The sequence below is a fragment of the Carcharodon carcharias genome (assembly GCF_017639515.1).
Source record: "Carcharodon carcharias isolate sCarCar2 chromosome 27 unlocalized genomic scaffold, sCarCar2.pri SUPER_27_unloc_1, whole genome shotgun sequence".
Lineage (NCBI taxonomy): Eukaryota > Metazoa > Chordata > Chondrichthyes > Lamniformes > Lamnidae > Carcharodon > Carcharodon carcharias.
The window spans coordinates 3,592,847-3,613,343 of record NW_024470624.1 but is presented as its reverse complement, the minus strand read 5'-3'; the positions used below and the strand labels follow the sequence as shown (position 1 = coordinate 3,613,343).

Below are 20,497 nucleotides of genomic sequence, written 5' to 3'. Positions count from 1 at the left end.
AACTATTGTTATGACCTGTGAAGATGTGGGGCTAGAATTAACTGCGCAATCCTCTCCATCTTGCTTCATAACATTGTCGAACCTCAGATAGAAAGAAAGATCCTGAACAGTCCAATTGTACTGCTCCATGGAATAATGTACAGAAAGGGTTAAATCCAATAAAACTAACCCAGTAACAACAATGACCAATTGTCTAATGACAACGGACCTGATTCGAGATGAGTTAATATTAATTCAGGCGTTAAAAGTGGGTTTCAAGAACCATCTTGGTCTTGTGAATTGGACTTTATCCGTGGAGAAACTGAGGGACCCCTGGGGCAGGATTTAGGGAAACCGCTGTTGGTTCAGAAACCTGAGGAAGATTCACACTTCTACCTGGGGTGGTCGCCCAATTGAGGTGGGGAAAGTCGCTTGTGTATTTCGTAAGCAAAACTTTTTCTTTTAAATAAATATTAATATTATTTGCTACTCCAGAGTCCGGTCTTGCCTGATGCTTAAGTCTGCTTTGAACTAAAGTATCTTCGAGGGTCAATTTGGAATCAAGAAATTAGGTGCCTCAGCCAAATTAAACTGAGCCTAAATTTTAATTATTCAACCCTTTTAAAGTGACAGAGGACGTCGAGAAGATGCAAGAAAAATTCACAAGGCTGATATCAGAACTAAGAGTGTTTAAGTTACAGGATAGAGCAAACAAGCTGGGGAAGCCAAGGCTGAGGGTTGACCTGATAAAGGACTTCAAGATTATGAATGGGTGCAACGGGGTTGACGTAATCAAGTCATCACTGTCAATACAGGATAGACATTTAGAAGTGACAATTCTAATTATCATAAGACATGTTTCTCCTCCTTCAAATTATAAACATCTGCCACCCCCAATGCAAGCCCTCCTCCCTACTGAATTTAACACTAATTCATCTTACTATCCTACTCCTGATTTTTCCCCAATTCTCCTCTGAAGATGCTGACTCTCGGGTTCAGTTTTACACTCATCTATTGCCCTCCCCAATATGTCACCCAGATATCTAAATCTTTACACCTGAAGTTAACAAACTGTTTTGCTAAGGGGGCGTCACAATCAAATCTAGTGACTACTCCCATGTGCTTTGTGTCAGGGCGGGGTCACTGCGCCCCCCACCCCCCACTTTCCATCCCAGTCCCAGGAGCTTTGAGACTGGGCTCCGAATGAGCAATGGCGGCCGCAGCCCCCACAATCTCCCGCGCTGGGGAAACCGCTCCATCTGCTGTGTGGGCGGGAGGCCCTGGACTGCGCATGTCCGAGGGAGATGGGAAGATGCGCATGCGCAGCGAATTGAGTTTCCCATTGGCCAACCGCTCAACTCATCATGGGGCTCAAAGGGTCAACGAAGGCTTCCGTTGCCCTATTCAGGCAGGAGATTGACCAATAGGTACACTTGGAAGACCGGAAGGACTCTGGTCCTCCAGCCAATCAGAGCGCGGGCTTTGTGTGAATGAAGATTGAGCTTCACACAGACTAAAACTTCCTCCTGTGTCCAACATCTGTGAGTAAAACACTTTTTTTCCCCCCCTTTCCATTTCTTTTCTCATTCTGGGGGGAAATTGTTGACTTGCAGGAACTGAAGTGAAAGGAAGTGAATCCAGGGAGGGTGCAGACTCTGGAAAGGTTGGCCCAGGTCTCTCTCTCTCTCTCTCTCTCTCTCAAAGACATTGACATTCTTTGCTCCCTCAACTTGACGCATTTATTTGTCTGGCTAAAAGGATGGTCTCTTTCCTAATGTTCACCATTAAAGGGGTGGTTTCCCCAGGAGATGGCTGACATTTAAGGGGGCAGTAAATTAATATCGAACAGAGATTTGTCTAGTCTTGTTATAAGGTATATATTTTATATCAATTTTTCACGGTTCTGTATTAAAGTTTATTTATTATTATTTCTAGTCTTATAATATAGAACTGTAGCTCCATTATATATTTCCAGTCTTGGAATCATCACTAGACTTCCTGCCGACTCTGTGGAGCAATCCAGTCAGTCCCATTCCCCCTCTATATCCCCATTCCCCAGTAAGTTTATTTCCTCCAAGTGCCCATCAAATTGAATTTTGAAATCATTAATCATCTCCACTTCCACCAGCCTCATAAGCACGAGTTCCAGGTCATCACCACTTGCTCGCAAAGAAAGTTCTTCCTTGCATCCTCCCTCCATTTCCAAGCAAGTAACACAGTTCTAGTGCACAGTATTACACACATTTTTATTCCAGTAATTTAGAAACCAGAAGGCTAGCAGCCTGCATAAAGAGTTTCCGGTCCCTGTGCCCAGGACACGAAGCAGTGAGCACGGATCTGTCTGTCGATCAGCATCAATTAGCAACTTCAGGACAATTGGGAGGGTGTATGTTACGTACAGCAGAGTGAGAATGGAGGAAGAGTGTATGGGTCAGAGATTTACAGCTTTGGGGCAGTGGGAGAGGAAAGAATGCTCCATAGCAGCTAGAATTGTCTGTTCTGAATTTCTATCCTGTACTGACAGTGATGACTTTTGTAAACTCCTTTTACAGGATGTTAGAAGGGGAGGATTTACAGTCAAATATTTCAAACTAAGCACCACGTTGTGATCTGATGGAATCACTCAATTCATCAGGAGCTGAATATCACTGGTCATTGAAACTCTAAGGAGAATTGTTTATCTGCTTAAAACGATTTTAAACATCAGGGGGATGGGAAAAGCACTGAGACACGCACACACCTGAGTGAGAGTGTTCCAGTACACCGACTGTGGAAAGAGCTTTCACCAGTTACACAGGCTGAAAAGCAATACATCATGCCCTGCAGGGAGAGACCATATACATGTGTGTGTGGATGAGGCTTCAATTGATCATCAAACATACAAAGAAATAAAGACACCCACACCATGGAGAAACCATCAACATGTGGGCATGGTGGGAAGGGATTCCAGTTCCAATCTGTGCTGGAAACTCATCAACATATTCACACCGGGGAGAGGCCATTCACCTGCTCCGTATGTGGAAAGTGATTCAGTCGGTTATCGAGCCTGATGACACACCATCAATTTCATACAGGAGAGAGACCATTCACCTGCTCCATGTGTGGGAAGGGATTTAGTGATTCATCCACTCTCCTCACACACCAGCGAGTTCACACTGGAGAGAAGCCATTCACCTGCTCTGATTGTGGGAAAGGATTCAGTCAGTCATCCAACCTGCAGACACACTTGCAAGTTCACACTGGGGAGAGACCGTTCACCTGCCCTGTGTGTGGGAAGGGATTCTCTGATTCATCCATCCTACTGAGACACCAGCAAGTTCACACTGGGGAGAGGTCATTTCCCTGCTGTCAGTGTGGGAAAGGATTCACTCAGTTATCCAGCCTGCAAACACACCAGCGAGTTCACACTGGGGAGAGGCCGTTCACCTGCTCACAGTGTGGGAAGGGATTCACTCAGTTATCCAACCTGCTGACACACCAGCGAGTTCACACTGGGGAGAAGCCAGTCACCTGCTCCGTGTGTGGAAAGCAATTCAGTCAGTTATCGAGCCTGGTGACACACCATCGATTTCACATGGGAAAGAGATGTTTCACCTGCTCACAGTGTAGGAAGGGATTCACTCAGTCATCCAGCCTGCAGAGACACTAGCAAGTTCACAAGTGATTACAGGGTTGGATTCTGCTGTTATTGCTGCTGTTAATCACATCCAGGACTGAACCATGTTCATTCTGACAGTTGGTGAAGTGGGAGGGTCAGAGTGTTTCTTTCTGCTGGACTGGCTGTTCTCACAACTTTGCTTCCAACAGCTGATGCTCTTTGAACCATGTTAGAAATACCTGGTTTCATATTTCATATGGATCACCGAATGAAAGGGTGTTTTGAAAATCATAAATGTTTAGTTTGCATTTCAGTTTGGAACCTCCTGAAACATGCCACTTTGCCATGAAGATGGGCTACAGGGGTTAGAAGGTCCTTTTGTTTAATTTATCTGGGTGTTTCTCAGAGAAGACAGTAACAGATTTGGTCTTGGGTACTTTGCAACTCACTCGGTGCTGGTGAGGGTGGAAAAGAAGCTGGAAGATTTGCCTCACTTGGAGCTGGAGGAAGAAATCTGCAGTGACCCTCACCCAGAAAGGCAGTTAGTCCTGTGGCAGAAAGCAGTCTTACACAACAAACATACGAATGAGGAGCAGGAGTGGGCTATTCGGACCTTCGAGTCTGTTCTGCCATTCAATAAGATCATGGCTGATCAGATTGTGTCTCAATTCTACTTCACTGTCTAAAAGCTATAACCTTCGTCTCCCTTGTCAATGAGGAATCTTTCTCACTCAACCTTAAATAAACTCAATGACCCTGCTTCTGCTAATTTCTGTGGAAGTGAATTCCACAGACCAATGACCCTCCGAGAGAGAAAAATTCTCCTTATCTCCATCTTAAATGGGAGACCCCATTATATTTAAACTGTGTCCTCTCGTTCTAGTCTTTCTCACAAAGGGAAACATTCTTTCAGCATCCACCCTGTCAAATCCCCTCAGGATCTTATGTGTTTCAATAAGATCACCTCTCATTCTTCTAACCTCCAGTGGATACAGAAAGGGAGGAAAGAGAAGGAAAGAGACTGGGAGCTTCAAAGAGAGGGCAGGTTAGGTGAATGGGCCAAGATTTGGCAGATGGAGTTTAATGTGGATAAGTGTGAGGTTATCCATTTTGGTCGGAAGAATAAAAAGGCGACTTATTATTTAAATGGAGAGAAACTTCAGAATGCTTCAGTGCAGAGGGATCTGGGTGTCCTTGTGCATGAGTCGCTGAAAGTTAGTATGCAGGTACAGCAGGTAATAAGGAAGGCAAATGAAATTTTGGCATTTATTGCTAAAGGAATAGAGTATAAAAATAGGGAAGTGTTGTTGCAACGGTACAAGGCATTGGTGAGACCGCACCTGGAGTACTGTGCACAGTTTTGGTCCCCTTACTTGAGAAAGGATGTAGTTGCACTGGAGGCGGTTCAGAGGAGGTTCACTAGATTGATTCCAGAGATGCGGGGCTTGTCTTATGAGGAGAGATTGAGCAGTTTAGGCCTATACTTGCTAGAGTTTAGAAGGATGAGAGGAGATCTAATTGAAGTATATATGATGCTAAAAGGGATAGACAAAGTCGACATGGAGTGGATGTTTCACCTTCTGGGGCATTCTAGAATGAGAGGCCAGTTTTAGGCTAAGGGGTGGTACATTTAAATCAGAGATGAGGAGGAATTACTTTTCTCAAAAGGTCGTGAATCTGTGGAATTCACTACCTCAGAGTGCAGTGGATGCCGGGACGCTGGATAACTTTAAGGAGGAGACAGACAGATTTTTAATTAGTAATGGGTTGAAAGGTTATGGGGAGAGGGCGGGAAATTGGAGTTGAGGCCAAAATAAGATCAGCCATGATCGTAATGAACGGCGGGGCGGGCTCGAGGGGCTGAATTGCCTACTCCTGCTCCTAGTTCTTATGTTCTAAACAAACTGGAAACTTTGAACTGGCTAAAGAAAAGCTTAAATTAGATGGTGAAAGACAACCTAATAGTTCATATGAGCTGTCGAGTCCCACTCCGAGTTTTGATTTGACAAAGAATCTTCGCCAATCGCCTCATTTCACTGAGAACAGAATTGGGGGATATTTTATCTCGTTTGAGAAAGTTGCTACAAAGCCAGAGCGGCTAAAGGAGACACGGAATTTGTGAATCGCATGGAAAACTCAAAATACTAGAAAGAAAAATCAAAGTTCAAAATGAGGAAGCTGTCGACATCATTCATAGAGAGTTAAATAAAATTCATCCTCAATGGGATGGGGAAAAACTGAAAGATTACAAATTGTTTCATGATCAGACCAAACAAGAGTATCAAACCTGAAATGAAAACAGAAAATGCTGGAAAAACTCAGCAGGACTGGCAGCATCTGTGGAGAGGGAAACAGAGTTAACATTTCGAGTCCGTATGACTCTTTTCTGAATTTCCAGCATCTGCAGTATTTTGCTTTTATCTTAAGATCTGCTTGATCATAAAAAGCATCTGAGTGATATTCTCAAAGTGGCCAAGGAAGATTTTGACCAACATAAGAATGAGTTGGTGGTCTTGTGAAGGCTGCAGCTCACTTGGAGTTTGTGTGAGGGGAAAAGAGGCTGGAAGATTTGCCGAGCTTGAAGCTGGAGGAAGAAATCTCCAGGGGTCCCTATGGTGAAAGGCAGTTAGTCTTGTGGCAGAAAGCAGTCAGCGTGAACAGTGAGCTTGGACAGAGCTGTGAAGAAGTTGTGGGAGCCGACAGGGAAAAAGCAGTTGGTCTGTCCAAAGTCAGCTCAAGAAGGCAGTGGAGTCCTCACAGAGAGAAAGAGTTCTGGAAGTCTGAGTGCCAGGCTGGGAAACTGGGGACAAATCAAAGTAAATTCCAGAGGGCTGTGGCATACCTTTGGGTTGGTCCCCAAAGAAAGTGAATGAACTATCAGTATTTTGTAAGAAAAGGGAACTCTTGGGGAGGGAGTAAAAGAAAAACTGGATTCTTAGCGTACGCGGTTCTAAACTGTAGTGTAAAGGTAGGAGTGCTTACTTTGTTCAATTTTTTCTATATACAGTAAAGTTTGTTTCCTTTTAAAAATGTGAAATTTTGTGGTGTAGTTCTTTAGTTAATCATTGGCTGTTCAGATTTCTCTTTAAACACTAACAGTCCCGAACGGGATGGTAACATTCTAGTTTGGTGACCAGAGAGAAAAGTGACCAGAAAAGGTCACTGAGAATCTCCACACAGAGCGAGGCAGCAGAAGCCAGTCAGGCTCAGGAAGAGGTGAACGGATAATGGGTGTATTCAAGTTACTGAATGGGGCAGCGTGGCCTGTTTGTTCTTGTTTGTCATGGGGAGCCGATCGGAACCAAAAACACTTCCTGTTCTTTAATGGGATGTGGGCATTGCTGGCTGGGCCAGCATTTATTGCCTTTTCTGTAATTGCCTCTTGAGAAGGTGGTGATGAACCGCCTTCTTGAACCGCTGCAGTCCATGTGCTGTAAGGACACCCACAGCACTGTTAGGGAGAGAGTTCCAGGATTTTGAGCCAGCGACAGTGAATGAATGGGGATATATTTCCAAGTCAGGATGGTGAGTAGCTCGCAGGGGAACTTGCAGGTGGTGGTGTTCCCATGTGTCTGCTGCCCTTGTCCTTCTAGGTGGCAGGGGTCGTGGGTTTGGAAGGTGCTGTCTAAGGAGCCTTGGGGAGTTGCTGCAGTGCATCTTGTGGATGGTACACACTGGCTGCTACTGTGTGTGGGTGGTGGATGGGACACCAATCCAGCAGGGCTGCTTTATTATGATTAACTATGTGGGAAAGACCCCGTCAATCCTGACACATTCTCCAAGGGCAGTTAGCCAATCGGAAATGCTGCTTATGTTGCAGAATGTTTTCATATTTAAATCAGCAAACATCGACAGAAATAGATAATGAGTCAGTATGGACAGAAAATATAGATTGTGGAACTCACAAGATGCACCGCTCCACGCTTGTAACAAATTGGATCCCAGATCTGGTGACCCTGTGAAACCCTCCGAGATCCCAGAGGCCAGTTTGAAATCTGATATCCTACAGAGTTGACAATGGATTTTCCACAATTCTCAGCTTATTAATGATGTTGCAGCTGCTCCTGCTTCTTGGGTGCGAGGAATAGACGAGCAGGATGCAAGAGTGGAAGCGTGTTGTGTGAGCAGAACAGGGGATAGGTTTGCAGCCCATTCCCTGTGGAGCAAGTACCTGGTCATGGTTTTGCTTCACATGAAAGCTGCAGATAAAACGCAAGTGCAACCTGAGTCTGGACTCTGACACCAGAGGGAAGCAGAACTAGTCCTGAAGAGCAGCAGCAGAGATGACTGAAGGGTGACCTGATGGAAGTCTTTAAGATTATGAAGAGGTTCAATAATCCAATAGGAATTTCATGAGAAACCTCTTTGCTCAGCGAGTGGTGAGAATGTGGAACTCACTACCACAGCGAGTGGTTGAGGTGAATAGCATGGATATATTTAAGGGGAAGCTAGATACATACATGAGGGAGTAAGGAATATGCTGATGGGGAAGATGAAGAGAGGTGGGTGGAGGCTCATGGGGAGCATAAATACTGACAGAGACTGCCCTGGCCCTGTGCTGTACACTCAATGGAACAGAGAGAAAGCTATTAATTTTAGATCTACCTGTAGTGGTAGGAAAAGTATTATTTACTATACATGTACTTCATCAGCTTTTGTGGATCGTTTCAGTGGAAATGTGCACCCCCAGGCTCAAAGAGCATCAGCCCATTGGAAGCATAGTCGTGAGACCAGCCAGTCCATCAGAAAGAAACCCTCCAACCCTCCCACTTCACCAAGTGTCAGAATGAACATGGTTGATGAACATGGGATTAACAACAGCAATAACAGCAGAATCCAACTCCTGTAATCACTTGTGAACTCACTGGTGTCTCAGCAGGCTGGAGAAGTGAGTGAATTGCTTCCCACACTCTGAGCAAGTGAATAGCCTCTCCCCAGTGTGAACTCGCTGGTGTCTCAGCAGGGTGGATGGATCTCTGAATTTTTTCCCACAATCAGAGCACGTGAACAGCCTCTCCCCAGTGTGAACTCGCTGGTGTATCTGCAATTTGGACAACTGAATGAATCCTTTCCCACACTCAGAGCAGGTGAATGGCCTCTCATTGGTGTGGACTCACTGCTGTTCCAGCAGGTTGGATGATCTTCGAAACCTCTTTGTGCAGTGAGAGCAGCTGAACAGGCTCTGCTCAGTGTGAAAACGCTAGTGGGACATCAGTTCCCGAGAGCTTTTGAAGCTAATCACACAGTCAGAGCATTTAAAGGGTCTCATTGGTGTGAGTGACATGGTGTGTCAGCAGGCTGAAAGACCAAGTGAATCCTTTCCCACACGGTGCAGGTGAATGGCCTCTCCCACTGTGAACTCGCTGGTGTGACAGCAGGCTGCACGATTCACTGAATCCTTTCCCACACTCAGAGCAGGTGAACGGCCTTTCCCCGGTGTGAGCTCGTTGGTGTGTCCACACGGTGGAGAATGTTTAAATCCCTTCCCACACTCAGAGCAGGTGAATGCCCTCACCCCGGTGTGACTGCATCAATGAATTTCCAGCTTTGATGGGGATATGAATCCCTTCCCACAGTCCCCACATTTCTACGCTCTTTCCATGGTGCAGGTGTCCTCGTGTCTTTCCAGGTTCAGTAATTAACTGAGGGGTCCATACACACAACATGTGTACACTCTCTTGCGCTGTGAATGATGCGATGTTTCTTCAGGCTGTGTAACTGGTGACAGCTGTTTCCACACTCAGTGCACTGGAAACACTCTCACTCAGGTGTGTGTGTCTCGGTGCTTTAACAGTCACACTGATGTTTAAAACCCGTCGAAGCAGATAGAACGGACAAACGTTTCTCCTTCTAGATTCATAGGCAAACAATATTCGGGTCTTGATGAATTAAGCGAAAGGGGAAACATTGATTTCCTCACAGATGTTGCCCAGAGGAGGAAGTTTTAGTCTGAAACAAAAACAGAATTACCTGGAAAAACTTAGCAGGTCTGGCAGCATCGGCGGAGAAGAAAAGAATTGACGTTTCGAGTCCTCATGACCCTCCGACAGAACTTGAGTTCGAGTCCAAGAAAGAGTTGAAATATAAGCTGGTTTAAGGTGTGTGTGTGTGTGTGTGTGTGTGGGCGGGGGGGGGGGGGGGCGGTGTGGCGGAGAGAGAGAGAGAGAGAGCCATATCTCTCTCTCTCTCCGCCCCACCTCACCCCCCCCGCCCCCACACACACCTTAAACCAGCTTATATTTCAACTCTTTCTTGGACTCGAACTCAAGTTCTGTCGAAGGGTCATGAGGACTCGAAACGTCAACTCTTTTCTTCTCCGCCGATGCTGCCAGACCTGCTGAGTTTTTCCAGGTAATTCTGTTTTTGTTTTGGATTTCCAGCATCCGCAGTTTTTTTGTTTTTATCTCAGTTTTGGTCTGAAGCTCATTGTCCAACTTCCGCATTGTGACGTCTACAATGGAAACCTGCCTGAATCAGCCAATAGGAATCACTCTGCTCCGCGGCGACGTCCTCGGGTTCCAGTCTGACGGCCAGGCGCGCGGACATGGGAGCCCCGCCCCCACCCATTTTCTGCCCCCTCTCCACCTCCACCTGCTCGAGCCAAATTTCCAGGCATCCGGCTGACGGCTCCGGCCAGAGCGAGAAGCCCCTCGGAGAACTCGCGAAAGGAGAAATTGCGCATGTGCGGGGGAGAGCCCGCCCTTTCCCTTCATGCTGACGGACTGACCAATGGGAAGAGTTGGAGGACCGGAAGGACTCTGGTCCTCCAGCCAATGAGAGCGCGGGCTTTGTGTGAATGAAGGCTGAGCTTCACAGACTAAAACTTCCTCCTGTGTCCAACATCTGTGAGTAAAACACTTTCTTTTCTCCCCGTTTCCATTTCTTTTCTCATTCTTGGGGGGGGGGGGGGGGGGGGGAAATTGTTGACTTGCAGGAACTGAAGGGAAAGGAAGTGAATCCAGGGAGGTGCAGATTATGGAAACGTTGGCCCAGGTCTCTCTCTCTCTTAAAGACATTGCCATCCTTTGCTCCCTCATCTTGACACTTATTTGTCTGGCTAAAAGGATGGTCTCTTTCCTAATGTTCCCAATTAAAGGGGTGGTTTCCCCAGGAGGTGGCTGACATTTAAGGGGACAGTGTATTAATATAGGACAGAGATATGTCCAGTGTTGTACCATGGTACATATTAGATATATTACTGATGATTTTGTGATAGAGCCTATTTATTATTATATCTACTTTTTAAATATAGTACTGTGTATATTTCTAGTCATTTCCAGGAGCAGCAGCTCACCACTTCTCAAGGGCATTTAGAGATGGGCAATAAGCGCTGGCCTCGCCAGTGACACCCACTTTCCATGAATGAATAAAAAAGATCCTTGCAGTACAGAAGGAGCCTATTTGCTAGCTCAAGTCCATGCTGACTCTCTGTAGAACAAATCAGCCAGTCCCTTTCCCCCTCTGTATCCCCGTTCCCTTGCAAGTTTATTTCCTTCAAGTGCCCATCCAATTCAATTTTCAAATGCTTGATCATCTCTGCTTCCACCACCCTCATAAAAAGCGACTTCTAGGCCATGACCGCTAGCTGCCTAAGAAAAGGTCTTGGTCACATCCATCCTGTATCTCTAATTGGTTAATACAATACTGTACATTAAATACATTAAATATGTATATCCGACCAAGCTGCATGGAGATTTTCAGCTCCCTGTGTTGAGGACAGGACATGGTGAGCGTAGACGTGTTGGTCAGCATGAATCGACACCTTCAGGAGATTTGTGAGCGTGTACATTAGATAGAGCAGAGTGAGAAAGCAGGGCGAGTGTGTGGGATGGAGATTTGCAGCTTTTGTGGACCAAGAGAGGAAAGAATGTTCCAAGGAAACTAGGACTGTCCGTTCTGAATTGTACTGACAGTGATGACTTGTGTAAACTCCTTTTACAGGATATTTGAAGGGAGGGACTTTCTGACAGATATCTCAAACCAAACATCACGTCAAGATCTGACAGAGTCAATTGATTCACTGGGACCAGGCTTTTGGATCTAGAATTTAAAAGGTTTGTTTATTCTCTCTGCTTGAAAAGATTTTAAACAGCAGTGTGACTGGAAAAGCACCGACACACACACACACACACACACACAGACACACACACACACACCCGAGTGAGACTGTTCCAGTGCGCTAACTGTGGTAAGAGGTTTAACCAGTTACACAACCTGAGAAAACATCGCACCATTCACCACAGGGAGAGACTGTACACATGTGCTGTACGTGGTCGAGGCTTCAACTGATTGTCCCACCAGGATAGACACAAGGACACCTGCACCATGGAGAAACCGTGGAAATGTGGGGACTGTGGGAAGGGATTCAGATCCCCCTCTGTGCTTGAAACCCATCGACGCAGTCACACCGGGGAGAGGCCATTCACCTGCTCCAAGTGTGGGAAGGGATTTACTCAGTCATCCCATCTGCAGACACACCAGCAAGTTCACACCGGAGAGAGACCGTTCACCTGCTCTGAGTGTGGGAAGGGATTCAGATCCCCATCTAAGCTGGAGATTCATCGACGCAGTCACACTGGGGAGAGGCCATTCACCTGCAATGAGTGCGGGAAGCGATTCAGTCATTCATCCAACTTATTGACGCACCAGCGAATTCACACTGGGGAGAGACCGTTCACTTGCTCTGACTGTGGGAAGGCATTCAGTAATTCATCTGGCCTGCAGAAGCACCAACGAGTTCACACCGGGGAAAGGCCGTTCATCTGCTCTGAGTGTGGGAAGGGATTCACTCGCTCAGCCCACCTGCTGGCACACCAGCGAATTCACACCGGGGAGAGGCCATTCACCTGCTCTCGGTGTGGGAAGCGATTCAGGAATTCATCCAACTTATTGACACACCAGCGGGTACACACCGGGGTGAGACCATTTACCTGTTCTGACTGTGGGAAGGGATTCAGTGATGGGTCTGCCCTGCGGACACACCAGCGAGTTCACACCAAGGAGAGGCCATTCACCTGCACAGTGTGTGGGCAGCGATTCACTCAGTCATCCAGCCTGCTGATACACCATGTCACTCACACCAATGAAAGACCCTTTAAATGCTCTGACTGTGGGAGTGGCTTCAAAAGCGCTGCAGTTCTGAGGATCCACCAGCGCATCCACACTGAGGAGAGACCATTCAGCTGCTCTCAATGTGCAAAGAGTTTCAGAACGTTGTCTGATCAACAGAGACATCAGCGAGTTCACACCGGGGAGAAGCCGTTTGCCTGCACCGAGTGTGGGAAGAGTTTCGCTGATTCATCCAACCTGCGGAACCACCGGCGAGTTCACACCGGGGAGAGACCATTTACCTGCACCGAGTGTGGGAAGGGATTCAGTAATTCATCCAACTTATTAACACACCAGCGAGTTCACACTGGAGAGAGGCCGTTCACTTGCCCTGATTGTGGGAAGGGATTCACTCATTCATCCCACCTGCGGAGGCACCAGCGAGTTCACAGGTGATTCCAGGGGTTGGATTCAAATGAGGTTCTTCAGTTAGTTGGAGACTGGAGCAGCTGAAATTTCTCTCTCTAGGTCGTAGGTTCTTAGCGCAGAGGATGGGGCCATTCGGTCCATTGAGTTCATGTCGACTCTCTGTAGAGCAACCCAGTCAGTCCCATTGCCCCGTTCTATCCCCATATCTCTGTAGGTTTATTTCCCTCAAGCGCCCATCCAGATTCCATTCATAAATACTCCATCATCTCTGCTTCTACCACCCTCGTAGGAAGTGGGTTCCAGGTGTTTATCGCTCAATTTCAATGCACAAAATCCCATAGAGCACAGAAGACCATTCAGCCCATCATGCTCATGCCAGGTTGTGAAAGAGCTGTCCAATTAAACCCATTGCTCTGCCATTTCCGTTTCCTTTGAAGAATCTTACCATTTCCCTTTTGAAGGATAGAGTCCAATCTGCTTCTCGCACCGTTTTCAGACAGTGAATTCCAAATCACGGCAACTCACTGTGTTTTAAAACAAATCGTTCAGGATATGGTGTGTTTGGATTCTCAGAGTATTCGAAATGGTGTCAGGCATTGTTATCACTCAAAATTAAGACTCAATCTTGAACAATAAATTTGACGAGAGGGCCAATTGTAATATATCAAAATTTGTGGACAAATTTTAAAAATGCATTTCTATAGTACCTCTCACGAGCACAGGACCTACTAAAGCGTTTAAAAGCCAGTCAAGTACTTGTGAAGTGTTGTCACTGTTACAATGTAGAAAACTGTGGGTAGGCCTGGGTAATCAAATTTAGTTTTAAACATCAATCACTTTCACACCGTATTCACTGTTCTAAGTAGCAAGGTCAAGGAAGCAATTTTAAACTCTAATGTGGCTGGATCTGTATTTTAAAAATTAACACTGTATAAATGTAAATGTTTCTCTAAACTGCACAGCTAGCAGAAATTGTTTACATAAAGAAATTATTTCCTAATATTCAAGAGCTACAAGACATCATATTCTACCAATGTCCAGCTCAAGAATAAGGCTCATTGTTCAAGCCGATCCAGATTAGTATTAGCTATTAGTATTAGCTGTTGTCCTCCATAGATTATCTTCTTGAACCAGTATATCTTCTATTAGCCAAATGTATTAATTAATACAGTAATCTATAGTTACCTATCAGTCAGTAATAGATGATTGAAAAGTAGTGAGCCTTAATTGAGTTACAGTTAATGAATAAATAATGAATCAGTTGTTATAGTAAAAGATTGAGTTTTATTTGCTGTAAAATGTAAAACCTTAATTGCTGTATATGTAACGAATGTTCAATGAAGAGAAATGTACTGGCCAGGGAGACCTTCAACCTCTGATTAGCCTCAACATTTGAAACTGTCTGAATAAGGGATTGTATAGAATCAGATAAAGGGATAGTATCAAACAGTTCTACTCTTTTCCTGTCTAAGATAATGAGAGAAGGTGGTGTAAGTAATTGGGGAACCAATTAATCTAGTAACCAAATTGACCAATTGTCATGTTACAACAGGCCCAACTCTGACATGAGGTAATGGTCACTTTGGGGATAAAAGTAGAGGTTCTGAAGGTCTCCCTTGCTGGCCAAGTACTGAAGACTCCCGAGGCCGAGTTCCAAGTAAATTACTGTCAGAGAAGGAGCCAGACTCCCGAGGGTGAATTCCACAAGAATTACTGTCAAAGAAGGAGCCAGAGAGGGTTACACTTCTACAGACTGATCACCCACATGAAGTTGTAAAAGTCAATGTCTTAAAGTTGTTAAGTAAACATTTTTCTTTTAATAAACTTCTTTTCAAATTTACTATCCAGGGAATTCTGCCTTTGGTTTCGACAAGACTTTAACAAATTAAGGCAAAGTGAATTTATTAAATGGCAAGTTTGGGGCGGCTGAAATAAATTAAGTTACAGATAACAAGATCAGATAATGTAAATCTTAAATTTAAAAACTAGCATTTATATTTCATCTTTCACGACCACAATACACCCCAAAGTGCTTTACAGCCAATGAAGTACTTTCGAAGGGCAGTCACTATTGTAACTTAAGAAATGCGGCAGCTGATTTGCACACAGCAAGATCCCACAAACAGCGATGTGATAATGACCAGATGATGTGTTTTTAGTGATGTTGATTGATAAATATTGGCCAGGACACCGGGGATAACTCCCCTGCTGAACTTCAACACAGTGGCCACAGGAGGTTCTGAGTCCACCTGAAGCAGCAGACAGGCCCTTCGGACAGCAGCCCTGACAGTGCAGCACTCCCTCAGCGCTGGCACTCGGAATGCTGGATGTGATTTTTGTCCTTCGGCCCTGGACTGGGACTTGAACCAACAACCTTCTGACTCAGAGGTGAGAGTGTGATCCACTGGTAGGAACAATCACTATTTACTATCCAGGATAAATGTCTTTCATCAGCTTTTGTGAATCATTTCAGTGGAAATGTGCACTCACAGGCTCAAAGAGCATCAGCCACTGGAAGCAAAGTCATGAGAACGGCCAGTCCAGCAGAAAGAAACCCTCCAACCCTCCCACTTCACCAAGTGTCAGAATGAACATGGTTCAGTCCAGGATGTGATTAACAGCAGCAATAACAGCAGAATCCAACCCCTGGAATCACTTGTGAACTCGCTGGTGTCTCCGCAGACTGGATGTCTGACTGAATCCTTTCCCACACTCAGAGCAGATGAACGGCCTCTGCACAGTATGAACGAGCTGATGCTTTTGTAAGGTGGATGAATGACTGAAACCCCTCCCACATGTGGAGCAGGTGAACGGTCTCTCCCCCATGTGAACTCGTTTGTGTCTCAGCAGGTTGGATGTCTGAGTGAATCCCTTCCCACACACGGAGCAGGTGAACGGCCTCTCCCTGGTGTGAACTCTCTGGTGTGTCCGCAGGGTGGATGAATCACTGAATCCCTTCCCACACTCAGAGCAGGTGAACGGCCTCTCCCCAGTGTGAATGCGCCAGTGTGTTAGCAGGGTAGAGTAGTCACTGAATCTATTCCCACACATCGAGCAGATAAAAGGCTTCTCTCCAATGTGAACTCACTGATGTCTCATCAGGTTGGATGTCTGAGTGAACCCCTTCCCACACTCAGAACAGGTGAACGGTCTCTCCCCAGTATGAACTCGCTGGTGTGTCAGCAGGTGGGCTGCATGAGTGAATTCCTTCCCACACTCAGAGCAGGTGAACGGCTTCTCCCTGGTATGAACACGGTGATGTGTCCACAGAATGAATCGCTAAATCCCTTCCCACAGACTGAGCAGGTGAATGGCCTATCCCTGGTGTGAACTCGCTGGTGTGTCAGCAGGTGGGATGACTAAATGAAACCCTTCCCACACTCACAGCAGGTGAAAGGTCTCTCCTCAGAGTGACTGCGTTAATGAATTTCCAGCTGAGATGGGGATCTGAATCCCTTCCTGCAGTCCCCACATTTCCACCGTTTCTCCATGGTGCACGTGTCCTTGTGTCTCTCCAGATTTGATGGTCAGTTGAAGCCTTGTCCTCACACAGAACACACGTACAGTCTCTCCCTGCTGTGAATGGTGATGTTTTTTCAAGCTGTGTAACTGGTTAAAGTGCTTTCCACAGTCAGTACATTGGAGCACTCTCACTCAGGTGTATGTGTCTCTGTGTTCTTCCAGTCACAGTGATATTTAAAATCTTTTGAAGCAGACAGAACAGACAAACATTTGTCCTTCCAGATTCAAAGGCAGATGATATTCAGATCTGATGAATGCAGTAACTCTATCGGATCTTGATGTGATCTTTGGTTTGAGATTTCTGGCTGTAAATCCTCCCCTTCTAATATCCTGTAAAATGAACTTACAAAAATTATCACTGTCAGTTCAGAGTAGAAAATCAGAACAGACTAGTTCTATAAACTAGTTGCTATGGAACATTCTTTTCTCTGTCACATTGTCTGGTATCTGTCTGTAAATCCTCTGCTTCCGATGTCCTACAAAAGTCATCACTGTCAGTACATGACAGAAATTCAGAAAAGACAATTCTAGTTTCTTGGAACATTCTTTCCTCTCTCATTTCCCAAAGGCTGTAAATCACCATCCCACACACTCTCCCTCCATTCTCACTCTGTTGCACTGAATATACACCCTCCCAATTCTCCTGAAGATGCTGATTCATGCTGACCAACAGATCCATTGTCACTGTTTCCAGTCCAAGACTTCAGAATCTTCAAATAAGTATATTTACTGATTACAGAGACCAGAAGAATCTGAGGGAGAATTTTATATGGCAGCGATTGGTCATGATCTGGAACTCTGCCCACGAGGATGGCAGAAGTGGAGACAATTCATGACTTTAAAATGAAATTGGATGGGCGCTGGGAGAAGTAAACTGACAGGGGAACGGGGATATAGAGGGGGAATGGACTGACTGGATTGCGCTGCAGAGAGTCGGCATGGACTCAAGGTGCCAAATGGGCCCCTTCTGTACTGTGATGAGCTAATGACTGGAAATATATAACATAGCCACAGGGCTATATTACAAGACCATAAATAACAATAAATGCACTTTATTACAGTACCATAAATAATATATCTAATATTTGTCATACAACAACACAAGACATATTTCTGCCCTATATTCATTTACTGTCCCCTTAAATGTCAGCCATCCCATGGGGAAACCACCTCTGAACATTAGGAAAGAGACCATCCTTTTGGCCAGACAAATAAATGTGTCAAGCTGAGGGAGCAAAGGATGTCAATGTCTTTAAGGGAGAGAGAGAGAGACCTGGGCCAACCTTTTCAGAGTCTGCTCCCTCCCTGGATTCAATTCCTTTCCCTTCAGCTCCTGCAAGTCAACAATTTGCCCCCAGAATGAGAAAATAAATGGAAAGGGGAGAAAGAAAGTGCTTTACTCACAGATGTTGGACACAGGAGGAAGTTTTAGTCTGTGTGAAGCTCAATCTTCATTCATACAAAGCCCGTCCTCTGATTGGCTGGAGGACCAGAGTCCTTCCGGTCCTCCAACTGTTCCCATTGGTCAAACCTTCAGCATGATGGGAGTGGGGTGGGCCTTTCAAGCATATGCGCACCTTCTCGCTCGCACATTCGCAGCTTCCCCCCTCCCTCAGACATGCGCGGTCCCGGGCCGCCCTCCCGCCCGACCGATTTCCCCATCGCGGGGGATTGTGGGAGCTGCGGCTGCCATTACTCATCCGGAGCCCAGTCTCCAAACTCCTGGGACTGGGATGGAAAGTGGGGGTGGGGAGCGCAGTGACCTCACCCTGACACAAAGTACATGTGGATAGTCACTGGATTTGATTGTCACGCTCCCTTAGCAAAACATTTTCTTAACTTCAGGTGTAAAGATTTCGACACCTGGGTGACATAATGGGGAGGGCAATTGGTGAATGTGAAACTGAACCCAAGAGTCAGCACCTTGAGGAGAGGGGAATTGGGGAAAAAGCAGGAGGACGATAGTCGGATGAATTAGCGCTAAATTCAACAGGGAGGAGGTCTTGCATTGGGGGAATGGCAGATATTTATAATTTGAAGGGGGAGAAACATGTTTTATGATCATTAGAATTGTCACTTCTGAATTTCTATCCTGTATCGACAGTGATGACTTAATAACGCCAACCCTGTTGCACCCATTCATAATCTTGAAGTCCTTTATCAGGTCAACCTGCAGCCTTGTCTTCCACAGCTTGTTTACTCTTTCCTGTAACTTAAACACTCTTAGTTCTGGTATCATCCTTGTGAATCTTTCTTGCACCTTCTTGACGACTTCTGTCAATTTTAAAGGGGTGAATAATTAAAATTTCGGCTGGGTTTATTTTGGTTGGATTCCAAATTGACTCTCTAAAATACTTTAGTTAACCATCAGGCAAGACTGGACTCTGAAATAGCAAATAATATTAATGCTTATTTAAATGGAAAACGTTTAGTTATGAAATACATGAGCTACTTTCACCAGCTCAATTAAACAGCTACCACAGGTAGAAGTGTGAATCTTCCTCAGGTTCCTGAACCAACAGCGATTACCCACAATCCTGCCCCAGGGGTCTCTCAGCACCTCCATGAATAGAGTCCAATTCGCAAACAAAAGATGGTTCTTGAAACCCAATTTTAACCCTTGAAGTAACATAACCTCATCTCGAATCAGGCCTGTTGTCATTAGATAATTGGATATTTTTATTACTGGGTTGGGGTTTAACCATTTTGATATATTGTTCCATGGAGTAGAACAATTGGACCGTTCGGGTTCTTGCATTTATCTGAGTTTAGATAATGTTATGGACCAAGGATGGCAGGGGTGTGCAGTTCATTCTAGCACCACTGCTCCACAGGTCATAACAATAGTTTAAATGTTTAATTCACCCACAAAACAGTCCAATCCCAGCCTAAAAACATTTTAACTAGGCTTCTGGCTAGAAAGCACAAAAACAAGTGAATGAACTGGTTCACATATAACTAGTAGTTTAGAAGTGCAATGAATTCGCACTTTAAAAAACAGACTCAAACACACACACAAATTGAGGAAGGTTTAACACAAAGGTGGGGTAGAGAGAGCTAAAGAGAGTATTTTCTTGCAGCCTAATTCTAAGGCACACGCTCTCAGACTGAGGGTTTTAAAGGACTAAGATGCTCAAAGAATACTTCTCTTTGGGCAGATGTTTTGAACCAATCAGCAAGAGTCTAGCCTGGCAACAGTAATTCTTTGTTCAATTAAATATACAAAGTATTCCTTCCCTTTTAAGGTGTTCCCGCTGGGTATCTCTGTTGAACTGTGCTTTATTGAAGATTAGCACATTCGCAGCTCTGAATTAATAGTGCAGACTTTAAAAAATAACTCAGGGGGTAGAATATCCAGAATTAAATGTTCGTCAAATTATCCAAAAACGGGTTCCTCATAACATGATCATGAGGGTTGGCATCAAATAAAGAGAAACTGCTTCCACTGACACAAGGGTTGTTCACCAGATTATACCCTAGGTATGGATGGTTGACAGGTGACAGTTTGGGTAATTGCGGTTTGGGTTTTATTGATCCGAAAGGTGTAAAAGGAGCCAAACGTCAGCAGAAATCTGGCAGAGCTGAGAACAGACGATTTGTTATGTGGGAACAGGGAGATGAACAGCTCCCAGAGGACAGAGAAAACAAGAATGCCTTGAATCCTAGATGACACCTGAGTTTCAAGGCCCCCATGTTTTCACTGCTTGGCATGGGAATGCTGACTCACTGTACTGGGGACGGAGCGTGGGAAGCCAATTGTTTGAGAGTTTGATGTGGCTTGGGCGGGTACAGATGGTTCAATGACAGCTTTTGTAATTGGTACATTCAAATGTTAGCTTAGCAATGATTGGGTTAAATCAGCCTCCGTAGACTTTGTGATGTAAAAAAGTATCAGAAGGGATTTCCCGAGCACAGAGATTT

General features: G+C 45.2%; 1 protein-coding gene and 1 pseudogene across 1 annotated transcript; one reads left to right on the top strand and one right to left on the bottom strand.

Moving 5' to 3' along the window:
- The first annotated feature begins 10,140 nt into the window (after nucleotides 1–10,140).
- On the top strand, nucleotides 10,141–14,894 carry LOC121273665 (zinc finger protein 239-like). The gene is made up of 2 exons (XM_041180821.1): nucleotides 10,141–10,422; nucleotides 11,519–14,894. The coding sequence occupies exon 2, from the start codon at nucleotides 11,903–11,905 to the stop codon at nucleotides 13,079–13,081; it is 1,179 nt and encodes a 392-aa protein (XP_041036755.1). The 5' UTR covers nucleotides 10,141–10,422; nucleotides 11,519–11,902; the 3' UTR covers nucleotides 13,082–14,894.
- Nucleotides 14,895–15,696: 802 nt separating this feature from the next.
- On the bottom strand, nucleotides 15,697–18,815 carry LOC121273613 (annotated as a pseudogene).
- Nucleotides 18,816–20,497: the final 1,682 nt, after the last annotated feature.